Source organism: Garra rufa, chromosome 8 (genome assembly GCF_049309525.1).
Source record: "Garra rufa chromosome 8, GarRuf1.0, whole genome shotgun sequence".
Taxonomy (NCBI): Eukaryota; Metazoa; Chordata; class Actinopteri; order Cypriniformes; family Cyprinidae; genus Garra; species Garra rufa.
The window spans coordinates 7,157,382-7,177,195 of NC_133368.1; the positions used below are offsets into that span (position 1 = coordinate 7,157,382).

The window sequence follows — 19,814 nt, forward strand, 5'->3', positions numbered from 1 at the left end:
CCATTGCATTTATGGCTATGACTGTGTACTAATCTTACTAAAATCAAGGCATTGCAATTGCATAAATTAATATTAAAATTTCAAAGAATAAATCAGTTATATTAATTTAAACAATTATTATCAATCAAGTATTATATTACTTAAATAACATATACATATATTTTACTGCCGTTGTTTAATTGTTTACATTTTTATAACACATTATCTTGTGGATCCATCAGTTCACATTTACAACTCTACGTCTTTCTCTTCCAGCAGGAGGCGCTGTCAGATTGGTACACAAAGCAGCGCAGCAAATGACTTTGAAATGTGCATCGCTCATATTTATTCAATACATAGCCTTTTGAAGTTTCATCGCAATTCTTGTCTTTCAGTCCCACATTTAAGACCACCTGAAATAATAATTAAGACTTTCTTAACCCCTAATAAAACTGCAGTCATCAATGAAAATTAAGAGCTTTATTTAAGTCTTTCAAAAAAACAACCCTTACACAAAATACGTTTATTTTTATTTTTTCCCCACCATGTTCAGGGCACAAGAAAAATATTAGGGGACTAAATTAATATCAGCATATGAAGTATAATCGTCTCTCATTGTCTCCGAGAGAATGCACGTCAGATGCTGAAAGCACTGTCAGTTTTTACTTTCACTTTAACATATTGCGCAGTTTTCACGTTGCATGTGTGATATCCATTGGCTCACCTCCATGGTTTAAAACATAAATATGCATAAAAATACAGTATATAGAAAAGACATATCTTTAAATTATTGTGACGTAACATAAAGCCATTGTTTTTCACTCTGAAAGCTACATCTGTCTGCGCGCAATGCGCTGATCTTCTCTCATCACTGCGCGCACGACTGCAGACGAACCCCCTCTTGAAATTTCGGCTTTACAAATTTTGCAAATCGCTATCGGTGGGTCTTTCTCAGATATACTGAAATACGTCCACACTGCAGACGTGTTGCTTCAGACAAGCACGTGAAGGCTGCGGTTTCTGTTTGCGTCAACACACTGTTTCGGCCGTGTTGTTTCGGTGATAAAAGTGTTTCGGCCGAAAACCGAAAATGCACTTTTGGGCCATTTTCGGTGGCCGAATATTCGGTGCATCCCTACTAACAGCCTATTACACCGCAGGAATAAACTGGACAGTCACTTTTGACTTTCATGTCAAGGTACATGCCAATTTTAATTACAGATGAAAAATTGCATACAAAATACACACTGAAACTCTGAAGGTCTTCATCGCCAAATGAAATGATCAGTTCACTCCAGAATTAACATTTCCTGATAATTCACTCACTCACCCAAGTCCAAAATCCAAAATGTTCATGTCTTTTTTTTCTTCAGTCGAAAAAGAAATTAAGTTTTTTGAGGAAAACATTTCAGGAGTTTTCTCTATATAGTGGACTTCAATGGGGATAAATGGGTTGAAGGTCCCACTTTCAATTGAAATTGCAGTTTCAATGCAGCTGCAAAGGACTGCACAATCTCACCCAAGGAATAAGGATCTTATCTGGTGAAACGATTGGTCACATTCTAAAAAAATAAAAATGTATATATTTTTTAACCACAAATTTTGGACCTTCAACTCATTGATCCCCATTGAAGCTCACTATATGGAGAAAAATCTTTGAATGTTTTCCTCAGAAATCTTAATTTCTTTTTTGACCAAAGAAAGAAAGACATGAACATCTTGGATGACATGGGGGCTGAGTAAATGATCAGGAAATTTTAATTCAGGAGTGAACTAATCCTTTAAAAGCTTGCATACATTTTCTGTTAACTATTCAAGTAAACTAATTTCATTAGATACCATTTTTGATTTCAAATTTAAAATTCTGCTAGGATATATGTATTAAATCATAAAACACAGAATCCACAAAAAAAATAGATAACAGAATTTGGAAACAATTAAAACCGATATGGAAAAATTAAAAACACTCACTATAGCAGGGATCACCAAATCTGGACCTCGAGATCCATTTTCCTGCAGAGTTTAGCTCTTACCCAATCAAACACACCTGAGCATGCTAATCAAGGTCTTCAGGATCATTAGAGAATAACAGGTAGGTGAGTGTGATCAGGGTTGGAGCTAAACTCTGCAGCGCATTGGACCTCCAGGGTAAGATTTGGGGAACCCTGCACTATAGTATACATTCAACAAGATAAGGCACAAGAAGGTTGTCTGTTCCTGGGCATATTTTTAAAAGTCATTTCTACTTGAAATTCCAGGGACAAACATTGTGTTTGATAACATATGAGTGGTATCATCAGAATTGCCTTGAGTGAAGGCGTTTGTGCCATTAATGTTCATTCTGTTGCTACAGTTACTGTACAAAAGTAGCTTTTAAATCAACAGGAGCCTTTTATAATGCATTGTGCTTTCCACTAAGAGGTTATCTGCTTTCACCTGATGCAATTTAGAACTGTTAATAATGGCTCAAATTGGCAGCGGAAGAGCAGGATGAATGAATAACATGTTTTAACATTTTAATATAGTCACATAGGGGCCTGAATGCCACAGAAAGAAGAGACTCTATATGCTGCTATTCGTCACAGCTGAGATGGCCTCGATCCTTAATCTCTCTCTCTCTCTCTCTCTCTCTCTCCTAGCAAGTAATGGGCAGTGAAAGCAAATTTCACAGTCAAGTGAAAGTGATAAAGCTTATCTAATAGAGATGGACATAGATTTGTCACCCTTGTCTGGTTGTCACATTCACATGGGGAATTAAATTTGGCGATGAACAACCACAGCTAAAATGATGTTTGGGATAATGAGCCAAAAACATAACCCTTCTTACGTAAATCTACTTTTTTAGAGTTTTCTAAATAAAATCATATATCCTTCGCAACCTACCGAAGAAGCAGTAGATGATGCCAAAGAGGCAACACATGGAGCAGACGACAGACGGGACCACCTCATAGCGCCGTTCAATGTCCTCATCACAGCTGAACAGACGCTCTGGACTTCCATCCTGAGAGGGTGGGGAGAGCTTAAAGGCCAGAATCTGGGCAGTAGACGCCATGCTGTCAGTGCGTATTAGAGAGTGTTACGTATCTTCACGGGAGCCGATGAAACGGGGAGAGCGGGGTCATGTGGAAGGTAGAGGGTGTGGAGAAGGTTCCCATCCACAGCAATTTACCTGTTCAAAGAGATAAGAAGAAGACGTGCAGATATTGACTCATGAGCTTCAGAGACAGTTACACAAACACAGTACAGCCAGGTTGCATTTAAAAAATTCTCTTTGTGACACCACCAGACAGTCTAAAGCTGTCTGACTCCATTAAACTCTGAGGTCAAGTCATATTTTACTCTTCATTTAGTTGTATAGACTTTGCACTCTTCAAAATATTACCTGCCATTCAGTCTGGGATAAATAACCTCTAACTGGCATAAAACAGCCTTTAAAGGCTTATTCTAACTGCCTTAGTAAACATAACAATGAGTATTATAATTCTAATCCAAAACTGAACAGCGCTGTACATTATGTCAGTGGATTTGCGCACTGCGTGGTTGACAGCAGTGCTTTAATTGTTTTTAAGTGCATCGCACTGAGCATATTTGCCTTATTGAAAAGTCAATACTTGTTAGTGTGTACTTCAAAGAAGCAGAGTACTTGTTAATGCACAAGCCCAAAGGACAGAGCATCAGTGCTGTTTTGCAAAATATGAATTAGATTTTTTACAGAATTCCTCCTACGTTTTAGATAAAACATGCAAGCACAAAAGACTTCATCTCTTTGTCAGTGAGAGATTTTGCTTGCTCTAGAAAAACGTACTGCAACAAAAGCCTCCATCACACCACAAATGGTTCATTGCACACTATGGTTGAAGAGGGGAAAAACTGGTCTATTAAATGAGAAGTTCACTTCCAGAACAAAAATGTAGAGACACTCACCCCCTTGTCATCCAAGATGTTCATGTCTTTCTTTCTTCAGTTGTAAAGAAATTGTTTTTTGAGGAAAACATTTCAGGATTTTTCTCTATACTTCTATGGTGCCCTGAGTTTGAACTTCCAAAACGCAGTTTAAATGCGGCTTCAAACAATCCCAAATACGGCTGTAAACGATCCCAGCCGAGGAAGAAAAGGTCTTATCTAGCGAAACGATCAGTTATTTTAAAAAAACATTTACTTTTTTAACCTCAAACGCTCATTTTGTATAGCTCTGCAGTTAGGGTACACTCTTAAAAATAAAGGTGCTTTAAAAGGTTCTTCACAGCAATGCCATGGAACAGGGGTGCCCAACCCCACCTTCCTGCAAAGTTCAGCTCCAACCCTGTAAACACAACTAAACTAATTAGGATCTAAAGGAGCACTTGATAATTACAGACAGGTGTGTTTGATCAGGGTTGGAACTGAACTCTGCAGGAAGGTAGATCTACTGGAACAGGGTTGTGCACCCCTGCCATAGAAGAACCATTTTTGGTTGCACAAAGAACCATTCAGTCAAAGGTTCATTAAAGAACCATCTCTTTCTTACCTTTTTATAATCCAAAGAAACTTCTTTCGCCACAAAGAAGCTTTTTTGAAACAGAAAGGTTCTTCAGATGGTAAAGGTTCTTTATGGAACCATTTAGACAAAAAAGGTTCTTCTTTGAAATCATGAAGCAGCTTTATTTTTAAAGGTGTACCCTAACTGTTTCGAACCAGAGATGCACAGACTACTCATGCACATTGCAGAGAGAGACAAGACAAACCTTTGAGGTTAAAAAGTATATAAATTGTAATTAAAAAAAGCAAAACAAAAAAACAATCATTTCGCTAGATAAGACCCTTCTACCTCGGCTAGGATTGTTTACAGCCACATTTGGGATCGTTTGAAGCTGCATTTAAACTGCAATTTTAAAACACCATAGAAATCCACTATTGAGCCATGAGGCACTATATTAATTTATACAGAAATATATTTTTTCATAGGATTCCAGTAGGGTTTGGTGCCTTTTGGGATGGTAATATAATGCCTGACGTCTGAATCGCAAAGGTTGATTTATATATTGGTTCCCTCTCCAATTCAGGCAACCTTTGAGATTTAGACATCAAGCGTTATATTGGAATCCCAAAATGTGCCAAACTCTATTGGAAAGCTATGAAAAAATATTTTTTGAATAAAGTGAATACTGGAGCATATCCTCTCCACTACTCTCAGAGGAATGTCTAATCTCTCTCTATTCGTACTTTGATTTGGCCTGAAATGACATTATCCAACTTAAAAATCTGTTGATAGCAGAGAAAAAAATTAAGGCTCTATTAAGCCCTTACAAATATCCAACTTTGACTTGGACTCTGAAGTATTCGTTAAACTAACATACCTCAGAAAACTGACGTGCAGTTAAACTTGCCCTTTGACATTTACTGTGAATCTGACACTAACAAATATGCTTCATTAATGAAGAGAGACATATTATTTTTATCAGTGCCTAAAAAGCGGAGCTGAAAAACCATGCAGAGTTTTTAATACACACCATTTCCAGCAACACCAGCTCTATTTATTTACATCATGATGCATGTTTCAGAACAATACAGCTTTTCGGCTCTGTGTCAGCATACTAGGGGTAAACTTAAATTAAGCAATAAGGCTAGGCATGCAAATGAAAGTTTTCATATAACATAACTGGGATGACAATGCCTCACTTCCTGTCTGTTGTCATAACGACAGTGTAATTCTGGGATGCTACAAGTTATACACCACTTGGCTGAGATGAGGAGAGCAACCTGCCACCATGGCAACAGCTTGAGAACCAATCAATGTTTTAGCCTGGCTTGCAGTTTTTTCAGTGGTGGAGAGTTTTCTCTCCCCCTTAAGCAAACCCCTCCCCTTCTGCACCCAAGACGTGCAAATAACAACTTGGCCCACTTGGGAAAGCCTGGGAAAGAGAGAAAGATACATAGAAAAAAAATCAAGAAAAAAGTGTGATCAGGAGACAAAAAAATAACCCTCCTAAGGCCCCGATCACACCGAACGCGTCTTTTAGTTCTAAAAACGCGAGGCGCACAGCACTGCCTTGTTTGGTGACTTTTAATAAAAGAGCAGTGTGCTGCGGTTTTTTTATGTTGCTAAGCAACGACCAAAACTGCTGTCCTGTCAGTCAAATCAAAGGATTATAGCGCGAGCCCTCTAAAATCTTTGTTTTTTTCAGTTAAGTAAACTGTCATTTTAGCAGAAACCCTAAATAATACAGCTCCGGGTTACCCACGATAGACACCGAAGGTTTCTCCTCCTTTTCTGCAGTCTCCGGACTTTTTAAACAACGGTAAACTTTCGTTACCACAACAGAAGGCCCGCCTCTCCATTCATTCGATTGGACAATGGAAAAGAACGCGAATGACGTTGGGCGTTTTTCCGCTCAGAGTTGATTTTTTTTCAACTTCAGGCGCTCAGAGCGCTGCTGCAAAAACGCGAGGCGCAGCAGGCGGCGAAAACGCGAGGCGCCCGGGGCGCATAAGCAGCGCGGAGAACGCTCACTGCCAACAGAAAACCATTCAAAAGAGGCGCCTCCAACTGCAAAAACGCGTTCGGTGTGATCGCGGCCTAAGGTGGTAGCTTTGATTTGGAACATGGTCACTGGTCGCCAGAAACAAACCAGCTACCAGATGGTTTTTTGAACATGCTGACTGGTCCAGGGACCAGCTTGGACCAACTAATTGATGCCTGTGGAAATGTTTTTTTTTTCTGTGACTAAGCGACTAATTCTCATGGACCATCGTTTAGTCGACTATTAGGGGTCAGCCCTACTACTTTCCAAGTGATATGAGGAGAAAAGAATCGGAAGATGCCTGTGGATGAATAAAACTTCCTAAAGACCTGCGTCTTTGTTCTCTCCACTTCAGTCCTAATGCCTTTGAGGCTTTTAGTAGACCACAGCTACTTAAAGAGCTTACAAACGACAGAGACAAGAAACGCTAGATGCCATCCTGGCAGGATGTAAACACTTGTCATGGTACCGCAGCCACTGAAAGAGTTTATTTCAATATCCAGGGGCATTTAGACTCATTGTGGGGAAAAATCGATGGTACGGCATTTGGTTTAAGCCTACACTTATATCCATCGCCAACTGTAAGCTTTCAGTAGCTGAGGTCAAAGTATCAGTATTTTATTTTCCGAATTGTGTTGTGGTAAAAACAGGTAGCACCAGTAGCTCACAAAATGCAACCATTTCACGTCATCTAAATAATGCCCCCAATAATCCAAAACATGTATAAAACATTGTGATTTTTTTTCAAATAATGTAAATCTTTCATTGGTTTTCTACTGCACATTTCAGTAAGAGACATAATTTAAGTTATATTTAGCCATACAAGTCTTAATACCCGGAGTTCCCATTAAACGCATCTTGATTTTATTACAAACATGCACATGTTTACTTTACAAGATGTTAACTGAGAGACTGGAGTTGTGTGTATTACTTGTGATGTTTTTATTAGCTGTTTTATTAATCATTTTGACAGCAGAGGATCCATTTGTAAGCAAGTGATACATTTCTCTAAATCTGTTCCAATCCAAAAACAAACTATTCCTTTAATGACTAACTTGGATCACCTGGAAACCAGCAACCATATTCCAAAGCTACCAGTTTAAACTGGAACAGAGATATAGATGAGAAAAGAGAGAAAGTGAGAGAGATAATTTTATTAAGCCATGTTTGCCTTCATCTGTGCATGAGTAAACTTGTAGCACACAGGTCAAACAGGCTCATGTTACAACAAGAAATAAGAAATCGATCTGCACCAACACTCCACAACAACTCTTAGCACTCAGGCGAAAAATTCATCAATTGGACGGAGAGACAGAAAGAGATAACATTACATGAAATTTCACCACTGGAATGGCCTGGGAAAACCACTTTCAGGTATTACTCCATCTCCATGCAAAGAGCATTATTCAGCGCCAACTGTCTCAGAGGACAAGAAGCTGTCTTCAACCTTTTTTCAATCACTAAAAAAAATCTCTGTTGTTCTCTTTCTATCTTCTGATGGTACCTTCGGAACGTCCCAGTGCACTTCAGATCATGGGCAACGAGTCCTTGTCTGCCTCAGGTGTAGATGTCAGTCATGATGTAGAACAAAAGGCTCTATTGAGCTTGCGATTTCACATGAATATTTTAGAGACAGCTGAAAGGCCCGCAGAGAAAATGTCAGCAGAATGAAGCTCGACCCATGTATGCACGTGTTTATATTATGCACGTGTAGCCTATGTACGCGACCTGCGCATTAGATTGAAAATGGCACATCAATGTAAACAGCTGTCCAGCTGAACAAAAACAGACAATACGACGGGCTTGAGAACAGCCTCTGGAGACTGTCTGTGCAACTAGAAGCCTTGCTTGAGAGCACAAAGAATGAAAAACACTGAAAAGTAGCCCAGATCTGTGCTATAAGCAGCCCCATGTGTGTGCATCTAGGTTAACTGCTACAGCAGTCACTAGGCACCTGGTGGTCTTGAACATGCATCATGCCCCCTACGTCTGCTATAATGTGGGACACTGGATGCACAATTTACAGATGACAGAATCAGGCAAACACCCATCCAGCTGGAAAGAATCCAGCATAGTGTTTCTCGACTGTGTGTTCTTCAAAATATCTTGTGTTCTACAGAAGAATGTCAGTCAGATTGTTTTAAAATGACATGAAGGTGAGTAAATGATGACAGAGTTCTGTTTTTGGTGAAATATCTCTCTAAGAAGTTTCTTAAAGGGATAGTTCATGAAAAAAACAACAACATTTTACTCACCCTCAAGCCATCCTTTGTGTATATGACTTTCTTCTTTCAGACAAATACAATCGGAGTTACAGTTGAGGTCAAAAGTTTTCTTTGGTTTTTCAGCATTTGTGTGTATTTTAACTCTTTCCAAAATAACTGTATGATTTTGAGATCCATCTTTTCACACTGAGGACAACTGAGGCACTCATGTGCAACTATTACAGAGAGTTTAAAAGCTTACTGATGCTCCAGAAGATAAACAATGCATTAAGAGCCGGGGGAAGAAAACTTTTTAAATCTGAATATCAGGGTAAATTTAACTTATTTTGTCTTCTGGGAAACATGTAAGTATCTTCTGTAGCTTCTGAAGGGCAGTACTAAATAAATAAAAAAATATGATATTTAGGGAAAGTAAGAAAAATGTACACATCTTCATTCTGTTCAAAAGTTTACACCCCTGGCTCTTAATGCACTGTGTTCCTTCTGAAGCATCAGTGAGTGTTTGAACCTTCTGTAATAGTTGCATATGAGTCCCTCAGTTGTCCTCATTTTTGAAAAGATGGATCTCAAAATCATAGTCACTGTTGGAAAGGGTTCAAATACACAAAAATGCTGAAAAACCAAAGAATTCGTGGGACCTAAAGGATTTTTCTAAAAAACAGCGGGCAGTTTAGGACAAACAAGGGACTCATAAACTACTACTACACAAAAAAACACAGCTGTGGATCATTCAGGCAACAAAATAGTATTAAGAATCAAGTGTATGTAAACTTTTGAATGGGGTCATTTTATAAATTCATCTGTTACTTCTCTTGTGGACTATATGTAAACGTCTTCTTTGTGAAATATCTTATTCAGGTCAGTGCTAATTAAAAAATAACATTTTGTATGATTCCTCTTATTTTGGTAAAATAATTACAATTTTGCAGATTCTGTAAGGTTTATGAAAACTGTCTATTAAAAAATGTTTTGGCTCTTCCAAGCTTTATAATGGCAGTCTTAAGATTTTGAAGTCCAATAAAGTGCATCTATACATCATAAAAAGTGCTCCACATGGCTCCGGGAGGTTTATAAACATAGACTTTGGACTGTATCTTCAAATAAATACCTCAATCCTAAATGAATATCCTGTCATTTACTCACCATTTTGTCTTTCCAAACTTCTATGCATTTATTATTCAATGGAACACCCATTTAAAGAATGTTTCATCTGTTTTTATCAATGTCAATGTCAATAACTCCCAAAACTGCAAAAGCAGTGTGTAAAATGAATCCATATCACTAGATTTGCATATTCCAAGTCTTCTGAAGTGAAATTCCCATTTTTAATAAACATTAAAAATAATTCCGTTTGTGTTCAGCAGAAGGAAGAAAATCATATGAGTTTGGAACAACATGAGGGCGAGTAAATGATTTTCATTTTAGGGTGAACCTGTAGAACTCCTATGTAAACACCCTATTTGCATGTAAAATGAATTCAATGAATAGCATTTACCTAATGTTGTGGGTTTTCTGTCGGATTCAGAAAAATTGATTCTGTTGCACTCTTGAACAACAAGCTTTTTACAAAACAGTACACCGTGACAAGATTACAAAACAAATGTGCGCTCAAGTGTGTTTGACTGAAATCACTAAGAATCGTGTTTAAAACAAACCGTAAGGATAATTTTATCATTAGCTATATACTAACTAAAACAATAGCATCTTATGCATTTAGAAAAGACTGCGTCTATTCTAGTCCTCTCAAATTACTGCAACATGACAAGCAGCCAAGTTGCTGAACGGCAACCAGACGCTGTTAATGCGTTAATGAATTCATCAGTAAGCTCTGTATCTGTAAATTTAATAAATGGTCTCCTTGGATGTTCTGAAAGTTATGTTTTTCATGGTACATCAAACTTTTATTCCAAAAGATCAAGGAAAATTGAATTATGCTTTGCATGGCCCCTTTTAAATCATTCTAAGGTCAATTATAATCTTATTTTCTGTGCTGGTTTGAGGGGAAAATCTGCTGAATGGTTTTAAACATGGCAAAAAGCTTGACGGAGAGCTTAGACTGCTAGCTCTTAAAGGGATAGTACACCCAAAAATTAAAAATACCTCATGATTTACTCACCCTCAAGCCATCCTAGGTGTATATGACTCTTCTTTCAGACGAATATAGTCAGAGTTATATTAAAAAATGTCCTGGCTATTCCAAGCTTTATAATGGCAGTGAATGGGGGTTGATTCTCAATAGTCCAATAGACTATAAATTGCAGGAACAGGTCTGAGAGCTACAGAAGGAGGCCTCAATAATCCTTCTGCACATAAACACTGAATCCCCCCATTCATTAGCTCCCTGCAGAGCACTTGCAGGTGTGGAAGGTGGCAGCTGACAGGTAAAATGTAGCACTCCTGCTCCCCTAACAACCACTTACTCGTATGGAACGAGAGCTAGAGAGCAGATGCCAGATGCCAGATGAGGCTTTGGGCAATGGAGATAAAGGAGCATCCTACTAAACTGTCCATTTCTTATTCCGCTGCAGTCACTATTGTGGAGGTCTCCCTGGCAATGGTTTCCAGGTTTAAAGGACAGACAGTGGTTGTGTAGAGAAATGTGAGCGGCTGAACGGAGGGGTGGGTAAGCGTGCAAGGGAATAAAAGAGAGGAAGGGGTGACGGTGTTTGTCAGTGTGAGATAAAGAGAACGGACACGTATATTTTAGAAAGGAAGGGTATGCGCTAGGGATGGCGAAAACTAAAAAATTTCTTGACCGACCACCGAGCCTCATTAGCCGGTTGAAACCGGTTAACCGATTAGTTTAAAATATGGTACGCTATTTGAAATAACAGCCATTTCGAGCCGCTCCTGCAATTTCGCAAGTCTGTCGCATCTGGCCGCGATCACACCGAACGCGTCTTTTAGTTCTAAAAACGCGAGGCGCACAGCACTGCCTTTTTTTTGGTGACTTTTAATAAAAGAGCGTGCTGCGTTTTTTTTTATGTTGCTAAGCAACGACCAAAACAGCTGTCCTGTCAGTCAAATCAAAGGATTATAGCGTGAGCACTCTAAAATCTTAGTTTTATGCATAGACTGTTTTATGCTGTTAAGTAAACTGTCATATTAGCAGAAACCCTAAAAAATACAGCTCCGGGTTACCCACGATAGACACAAAAGGTTTCTCCTCTATTTCTTGCAGTCTCCGGACTTTTTAAGCAACCGTAAAATTCCGTCACCACAACAGAAGGCCCGCCTCTCCATTCATTCGATTGGACAATGGAAAAGAACGCGAATGACGTTGGGCGTTTTTCCGCTCAGAGTTGATTTTTTTTTCAACTTCACGTGCTCAGAGCGCTCCTGCAAAAACGCGAGGCGCAGCAGGCGGTGAAAACGCGAGGCGCCTGGGGCGCATAAGCAGCGCGTAGAACGCTCACTGCCAACAGAAAACCATTCAAAAGAGGCGCCTCCAACTGCAAAAACGCCTTCGGTGTGATCGCAGCCTCTCTCTGCCGCTCTGCCTCCCGCACACACACACACACACTGCCACTCACGTCACTTTTTTTAAAATCCCCTACAGCGCGAAACATGAGTCCCGCAAACGTGGCGCCGAAGAGTTTGTTGTATGTAATCGTAGGACAAATGGCTCCTTAGTTTCAAATGGTTTGGGTACAAGGTGATCGCTTTGAAAATAAAGGCGTTTGTCTAGGTTAAAAGCTCATTTGAAACATTGCCACGGCTCATTTAAGAAAATGACAGCTCCGAAGAGACGCCGCTTTAGTTTCGGTAGTGCTAACCATAATAAAGAAAGATGATGATCATTATCACCTTATCGGTTACCACTGAAATGTAGATGTAATGTATTTCCAAATCTAAGCCCATCTTATGCGGAATGTTGCCTAATAGACTGCAACATGATAAAACCAATGGATAAAACAGGCACCTTCAGAATGCGTAAAAGACGCACTGGCACTTTTTTTTTAACCGACAACTTTGACCGGTTAACGTTGATACGGTCAACCACCGGTCAAACGGTCATCGGTTAACATCCCTAGTATGCGCGTTTGTGCGTTTGAAAGAGAGAGAAAAAGAGTGTGTGCAGTTTAACGGACAAGGCGATGGCCCTGCTAAACCTTGTTAATCTTGTTGAGAGCTTCTGCTCTAAATTCCATTAGCACTGGACTGCTTTCTCCTTCTGCTGACCTGAATGATATTAGCAATGTGATGGGTGTTGTATGCTATGTATGTGTATATGGTCATGTGCAAACTGATGTGTGGGTCTTTCAGTCTGGGATTTTTCAGTTTTATCCGCTGGCCGTCGACTCTAAACAATGACTAACCCTACAGCGGCCCCACTGTGCGTTACCATTCTGAGTCAGAGGTGAGAGAGAACAACCGTGGAGACTAACACAGCCGCCAGTCAGCTCTGGAAAACATCATGACTACCATATAAACACACACAAAACACAGACAGCGTAGATTCTTGAATCTATGACGTATTGCTTTAAGAGATAGTTGACCTAAAAATGAAAATTCTTTCATCATGCTGTTTCAAACAAACCATGAGACTGCCATCTTTAAAACACAAATGAGGGTTTTTAATGAAACCTAGGAGATTCCAGTCCCTTCAGTGATTGAACAGTTCATAAAAAGATTTTTAAAAACTTTTGTATCAAACGGTTTAATCTAAGATTGCTTCATATGAAGAGCAGATCAGGGTCATTCAAACATGAGCAACCACACATGTATAGATCACATTAAATATGGTAAATGACTTTTTCAACCGGGTGCTACACCTCCAAATGTGGGGAAATGGAACTATATAAAATCCCTAGAATGCTGTTATTTGATTAGTTTGCTCAAACATATTACCAAATCATTTGTGCCTCAACATACTTTGTCTGTGCCAAAAAATGTAAGAATGGTCTTTTGCTAAAAATCTGCTTTGCTTGAAAAAATATGAAAAGATACAGTTTTGAAAATATTTAGTTTAGTGTCCAATACAATGTGATTTTCAGCTATCGTGATCTGGCAGCAATAACACATTTTTCTGCATGGGCAAGCAGTTCATGGACAGCTTTTCTTGTGCATGAACTCACTTATATACCACCAAACCAGCGAGAATGTGGAACAATATTGACGAAAATAGCAATGAAGTGATCCGCTCCTGTATTAATAGCAGTGCCACACGCATATGTGGTACTGTCGTAAAGACTGATAATGGAAGAGAAGAAAATGTTGAATAAAGTTGTTGTTTTTGTATTCTTTGCACACAAAAAGTATTCTCGTAGCTAGTGTCAATCACGTTTACACACTGCCTCTGAAACTTTTGTCTGTCATTTAAAAGTTTGGATCAGGTTCGATTTTCTGCATTTTCACATCCGTAGCATAGGAAAGGATGAGAAATATGAAAAAAAAAATCCAGAAAATTTTAGACTCAGTGTGCAATGACTTTTAGTGTAAAGGGAGCCGCTCCGAGATGCATATATTAAACCTGCATCGCATATATTTATTTAATTGAATCATAGCATTTGTGAATTCTTAACAGCATTATGCTTATAGTTTTTAAATGGGTTTAATATGTGGAATGCGCCACTTCCGGTATTTTGCCGATTACTCAACATGGATTTTTTTTTAAAAATCGAAAACTTGAATAGAATCAAAGAAATCTTTGCAGCCCTAATCCAGTCCCCAAAATCATTCACTCAAATGAATTGGATCTACAGAGCATTTGCAGCTCATAGACCAATTTGGAGTAGACGTCACAGTTACGTCACTTGCAGCTGTACGCGCATAGTGGTTGCAGAAAAACACTGTGGAGGTAAACGGGTAAAATCCATAGAATAAGAGAAAAAATATCTTTGTGCCTTTTCATGTCAAAAACGGAATGCAAATAATTTTTATAGAATACTGTTGTCAAAGACCCCATTTAAAGATGGATGAAGAATTATTACTCTATTTTTAAAGCATACATTTGATTTAAACAATATGTCTTCATAATATTCACATATGCCGTTCAAAGGGGACGTATACGCCTTATTCAGCCCGCTGCCATTTTGAATCGAAAACGAGGCTGTGAGGGATAGCAGTCCAGCAGCGCCCACTGTGGCGCGTTGTTGCGTACCGGGATGTAGATCGTATAGCCGTAAAATAATAGGTCATTTCACATTTTTCCACAGGACAAAGCGCTCCAGAAAACGTGGACTGATCGACAGGACATATAACCTAACTTTCAGGTAACAATATTGCATTTATTTAAGAAAATGACTGTGGAAACTAGCCGGTTGGCTAATTGCTAATTTATAATGCGAGCATGTTTATCTTCCTTTAAACGTTTACGCAGAGCTAACATGTGATGTATTACTACAACAACTAAACTAAATAGATTACAAAGAACACAAGAGTGCTCAACATTTTACTCAGGATTGTTTTTCAAAAACACTGACTGGAATTAGGACGCTTAAGGAGGGTTCAGCTCCGTCTGTGTTTACCTGGACTCAAAGACCTCACGAAAAGAAAACCTTGCGATTGTAAATGAAAAATATATTCTTTTTAAATGATGTTTTAAAGATCAACATGTTTAATAGTTTGTGTTAAGAGCCTGCAGTTAACGTTAGATCGTAAGCCTCTTTCAGACAACATGTTAAGTCATACAAAAAACAGTGGGTTGAAAGTTTATTTTTATGCAAAGAGATCAAAAGATAATTATTTATTAGTTTGCCATGTAGTGTTTGATGTCAACCCCTTTTAAAATCGCTAAATGATATTCAGAACATTATTTTTTTGTTTCTGTCTTGCTTTAGACAAGGAAAATGTCATGTTTATCGTAATTTCATAATAAAGGTCGGGAAGACGCTTATGACCTAGCTGCAGGCTCTTAACACAAACCATTAAGCATTTTAATCTATATAACATCATTTGAAAAACTCTATGTAAGCGTTTAAAGGAAGATAAACATGCTCCCATTAGAAATTAGCAGTCTTTCCACAGTCATTTTCTCAAAAAAAATGCAATATTGTTACCTGAAAGTTAGGTTATTTGTCCTGTCGATCAATCCACGTCTTCTGGAGCTCTTTGTCCTGTGGAAAAATGTGAAATGACCTATTATTTTACGGATATACGATCTACATCCCGGTACGCAACAACGCGCCACAGTGGGCGCTGCTGGACTGCTATCCCTCACAGCCTCGTTTTCGATTCAAAATGGCAGCGGGCTGAATAAGGCGTATTGTATTAGCCCTACAGTTATAGTATGAAATATTATTTAAACATATTACTATTAACATTTTACATAATATTTATTTATTTGATTTCACTATTCTGACTTTTTTTCGCGCAAATGCAAGTTTATATCCCCTAATTCAGACTGTATAACTCGATTTAACTCAAAAATAGTGAGTTTGTCATATCTGAGGGGAAAAAAGCTATTTAAACTCCTATTCTGAGCCAAGGGGAAAAGAGGGAATGACGAGTTGTTTTTCCTTATTAGAATTATATGATATGATCTCGGAATTGTCCGAATTTTGGTCAGAATTTTGAAATATAAAATTAAATTGACCTTTTTTTTTATTCTTTCATTCCATGGCTCCATAGACCAGTGGTTCTCAACTCCAGTCCTCGGGGCCCACTGCTCTGCACATTTTGTATGTCTCCCTCATTTAATGCACCTGATTCAGATTAGGGCTGCAACTAACGACTATTTTAATAGTCGACTAGTCACCGACTATTGAAACGATTAGTCGACTAATCGGATAATTATTCAATTTTTCTCAAATTTAGCATGAGATTGCTTTAATTATGTGGAAAATTATAGTAAACACAAGAAAGAAGGGGGTACTTCAATAAAAGATGCATATTTTGCTGCTGATAGGCCAATTCATACTAAAAGTAAATAAAAATGCCCTGTCTAAAACCAATTAGGCACAGTGCTCGGTCAGTACAGACATAAATGCATAATTTAAGAAACTCTATAATTTTTTTAATGGACAGGCACTTGTTTTATAAGAAAAAATAAATTAAAATCAAGTAAACATTTTCTTCCTGTAAACCATCAGCAGCAATAAAACAGTAAACAAAAATGTATATCCAAAACAAAACGTATTGGCTTCCATGTTATTTAAATCTTACCGAGGCCAGCTAAACTCCGTTTCATTCAACTGTCCGACGTGCTTTCTCTTTAAATGTTCGTGCATCACAAAGGTGCTGCCCTGATGCGCAAGGACTGCTTTACAAACCATGCAGGTAATATTTTAATTCGCCGTAGCAGGCTAAAATGCTCCCAAACTTTACTCCTGTTTCATACATACTCAGTCTGCAGTGCGTCTACAGTCCGTGTGCGTTACGTATGCGGTGCAGAAGAAGCACAGACTCGTTTTGCTTTCACACAGAACGCGTTTGCAGTCCGTACATTGTGAACGTTCTAATCCGTTAACATGGGTGTGGAAAAAAAAAAACGCACTGCAGACGCAGTATGTGTGAAACGGGCGTGTTTTGGTACGCGCAGCTGCTGCGTTGGACGCCGCCATTTCTGTATGTTATCGCTCATCATATAAGCTGCGTATGTGCGACTCTCGGCAGAAAGATGCCTCACTCGGTTGTCTGGCGACAACATCGACAATGAAATTCATTGTCGACTATTTCTATTATCGATTTTTGTCGACAACGTCGACGAATCGTTGCAGCCCTAATTCAGATCATCAGCTCGTTAGGAGAAAGATCCATGAACTGAACTGAGTGTGTCAGATTCAGAAAAATATGAAATATGCAGAGCAGTGGACTAGAGTACTAGGCTGTATCCGAAATCGTCCCCTATACCCTATTCCCTACATTAGTCCACTCGTACAGTTCACTTGAAGGAGTGAATGAAAACGAGTGAGTGAATTCGGACGCTAAGTGCACCAGAAGGACTGCCGCTTTTGCATAGTATTGCTTACTGTTTAACAATCATTTAAACAAACAGTTCGAGTAGTAAGATTAAAGGATTTATCTTGAACTATGTCAAGGAGTTTATGTATAAACCCTGGTTAAACAATTTAATAATCAATTTACAACGAATTTGTACCCGTGTTGTATGCTGTATTACGCAGTGGACGAGCGCGTTGTAAAACGAACGGATGGATGATTCAGCTGCGGGCGCCATCGTCTGTCGAGACGCGGGAATTCAGTCGGCGCGCGACTCTCACAGTGCATTATGGGTTATCTCTAGCTGTTGAGCGTACATCGGTTGTACACTTGTTTTTGCGGTGCATTGTGGGATTGAATGAGTGCACTCGGGAACGTTCCCTATGGTTTCGAACACCACTTAAAATGGCTGTCCCCTCAAATAGTGCCCTATTTGAGGGTATAGGGGGCAATTTCGGATACAGCCCTAGAGTTGAGAACCACTGCCATAGACTGCCACTTACAAACTGTCATTTTCTGCCACCAGATAGGATCCACCCCAAAAAAAACGTCATCCGTGTTTCAGATCTGTAAGACTATCCCACTATCTAACAACAATTTATTTAAATACCAGTGCTTACTGCTGGGTGACAAGCTCTTGTAATATGCAGAGAACATTTTGAAAATGACATCTAATCAATATGATCTATAATCTTTTTAAATCTAACTACTTTGTACCGTATCCGTGTAATTCTCTAGCCATAAAGGCTATCTCTCCCGGTTCTCACATGGATTTCCTTCATGACATCTTTATGAATTTTGAAGCAAAGTTTTGGTGTAATAGACTTTGAATTGAGAAAAAGAAATTTACCAGGTTTCATTAAAATATCTTCATTTGTGTTTTAAAGGTGAACAAAATTATGACGGATTTGGAACTACATGAGGATGAGTAATTGATTACAGAATGTTCATTTATGGGTGAACAATCCCTACTCTTCATCTTGATAGCAGATGGTTACTATGAACTCTCAAAGTGCATTAAAAGCTGACTCTTCAAAAATTCTAGTGAAAACAATAACAGCATATGGGTTTGGAACAACATCAGGGTGAGTAAATAATTATCAAATTTAAATCTGTGGGTGAACTACTCCTTTACGACTGCACTATATGTGTGTGTCAAACTGATTTGAGTGTGTGATTATGAGCGCAATCATCATTAACAAAATAATCACCACCTTAGAGCTAATACAGCTGACTTCAGAATAGAACTGGCCTACTCAATTGCACAACTACACATCAGTCCTGTACGGCTCGAAACGCTACAGAGCAGAGCACACCAATCCAACATTTTCAGAAAAAAAAAAAACGCACTGCATCAGCATGGGGGCTAACAGAGCACTCAATGCTCTTGGCACACAGTCAAGCTGGGAGGCCCCTGGGTGAACCCCTCCAAACTCATTTCACTTTCACAGAGAGGACAAAGAAAAGGGAAAAGGTTTGGTCTGGGATTCATGATAAAAGCTAGTGACTTCAAAGAATACACAGCAAGAAAAAAACAACAAAAGCAGTGGCTTTTCACACTTCTGATCTGACAATTTATCATCATCTGCTGTTCATTATTTTCATTGTTTCATTAGGGGCCCATTTACCTCTGATTGCACTTGATTGTGCTGTGGGTGGATCAGTAATCAATGGGCCCCAGTCACAATCAGTCGTTAGCATGTAAATCTGAGCAAACAAATGAAATGAGCACATAACGTAATTACGTCCGAGTCTTGGCTTCACATTACATTTGTCCCAATACGCATGTGGGGCAAGCATATTCTTATGCACACACATACAAACCAAACGAGCTTACAAAAGGACTGGGTGACCTCTGCCACCGACTTTGTGTCCAAATCAAATGCTTTGGTGATTTTCCCAGGCTGCTCTCGGGGATGATACAGAGCATCTATTGAGCTATTCTTGGCCTGGCTAGGAACAGAGTCTCTGACAGTCCACTGGAGCAGAAGTGGATAGAGTAAAGACAGGCCTGAGGGAAGAGATGGTGCTATCCGGCATGTACAGGAAGAACAAAATCTAGAAAACTAGAGTAAAGAAAGCAGGAACGGGCAGATAAAGAACTATTGACTGAGAAATATATAGAGGAAATACATTAAGCGCATCATTCTCTTCATTAAGCGCATGAAAAGAACAGCTCTGTTTGTGAGTTAAGATCGTGTGCTTTTCGCCGAATCCTGCTTATGAAGAC

General features: G+C 38.9%; 1 protein-coding gene across 1 annotated transcript in view; it reads right to left on the bottom strand.

Moving 5' to 3' along the window:
* The window catches only part of tmem198aa (transmembrane protein 198aa), a 41,014-nt gene that overhangs the window by 15,592 nt on the left and 5,608 nt on the right, over window positions 1-19,814 (bottom strand). Inside the window, exon 2 of the mRNA XM_073845683.1 lies at window positions 2,863-3,148. Within this exon, the coding sequence (XP_073701784.1) occupies window positions 2,863-3,031 (169 nt within the window). The 5' untranslated portion in view covers window positions 3,032-3,148. The remainder of the gene's footprint in view (window positions 1-2,862; window positions 3,149-19,814) is intronic.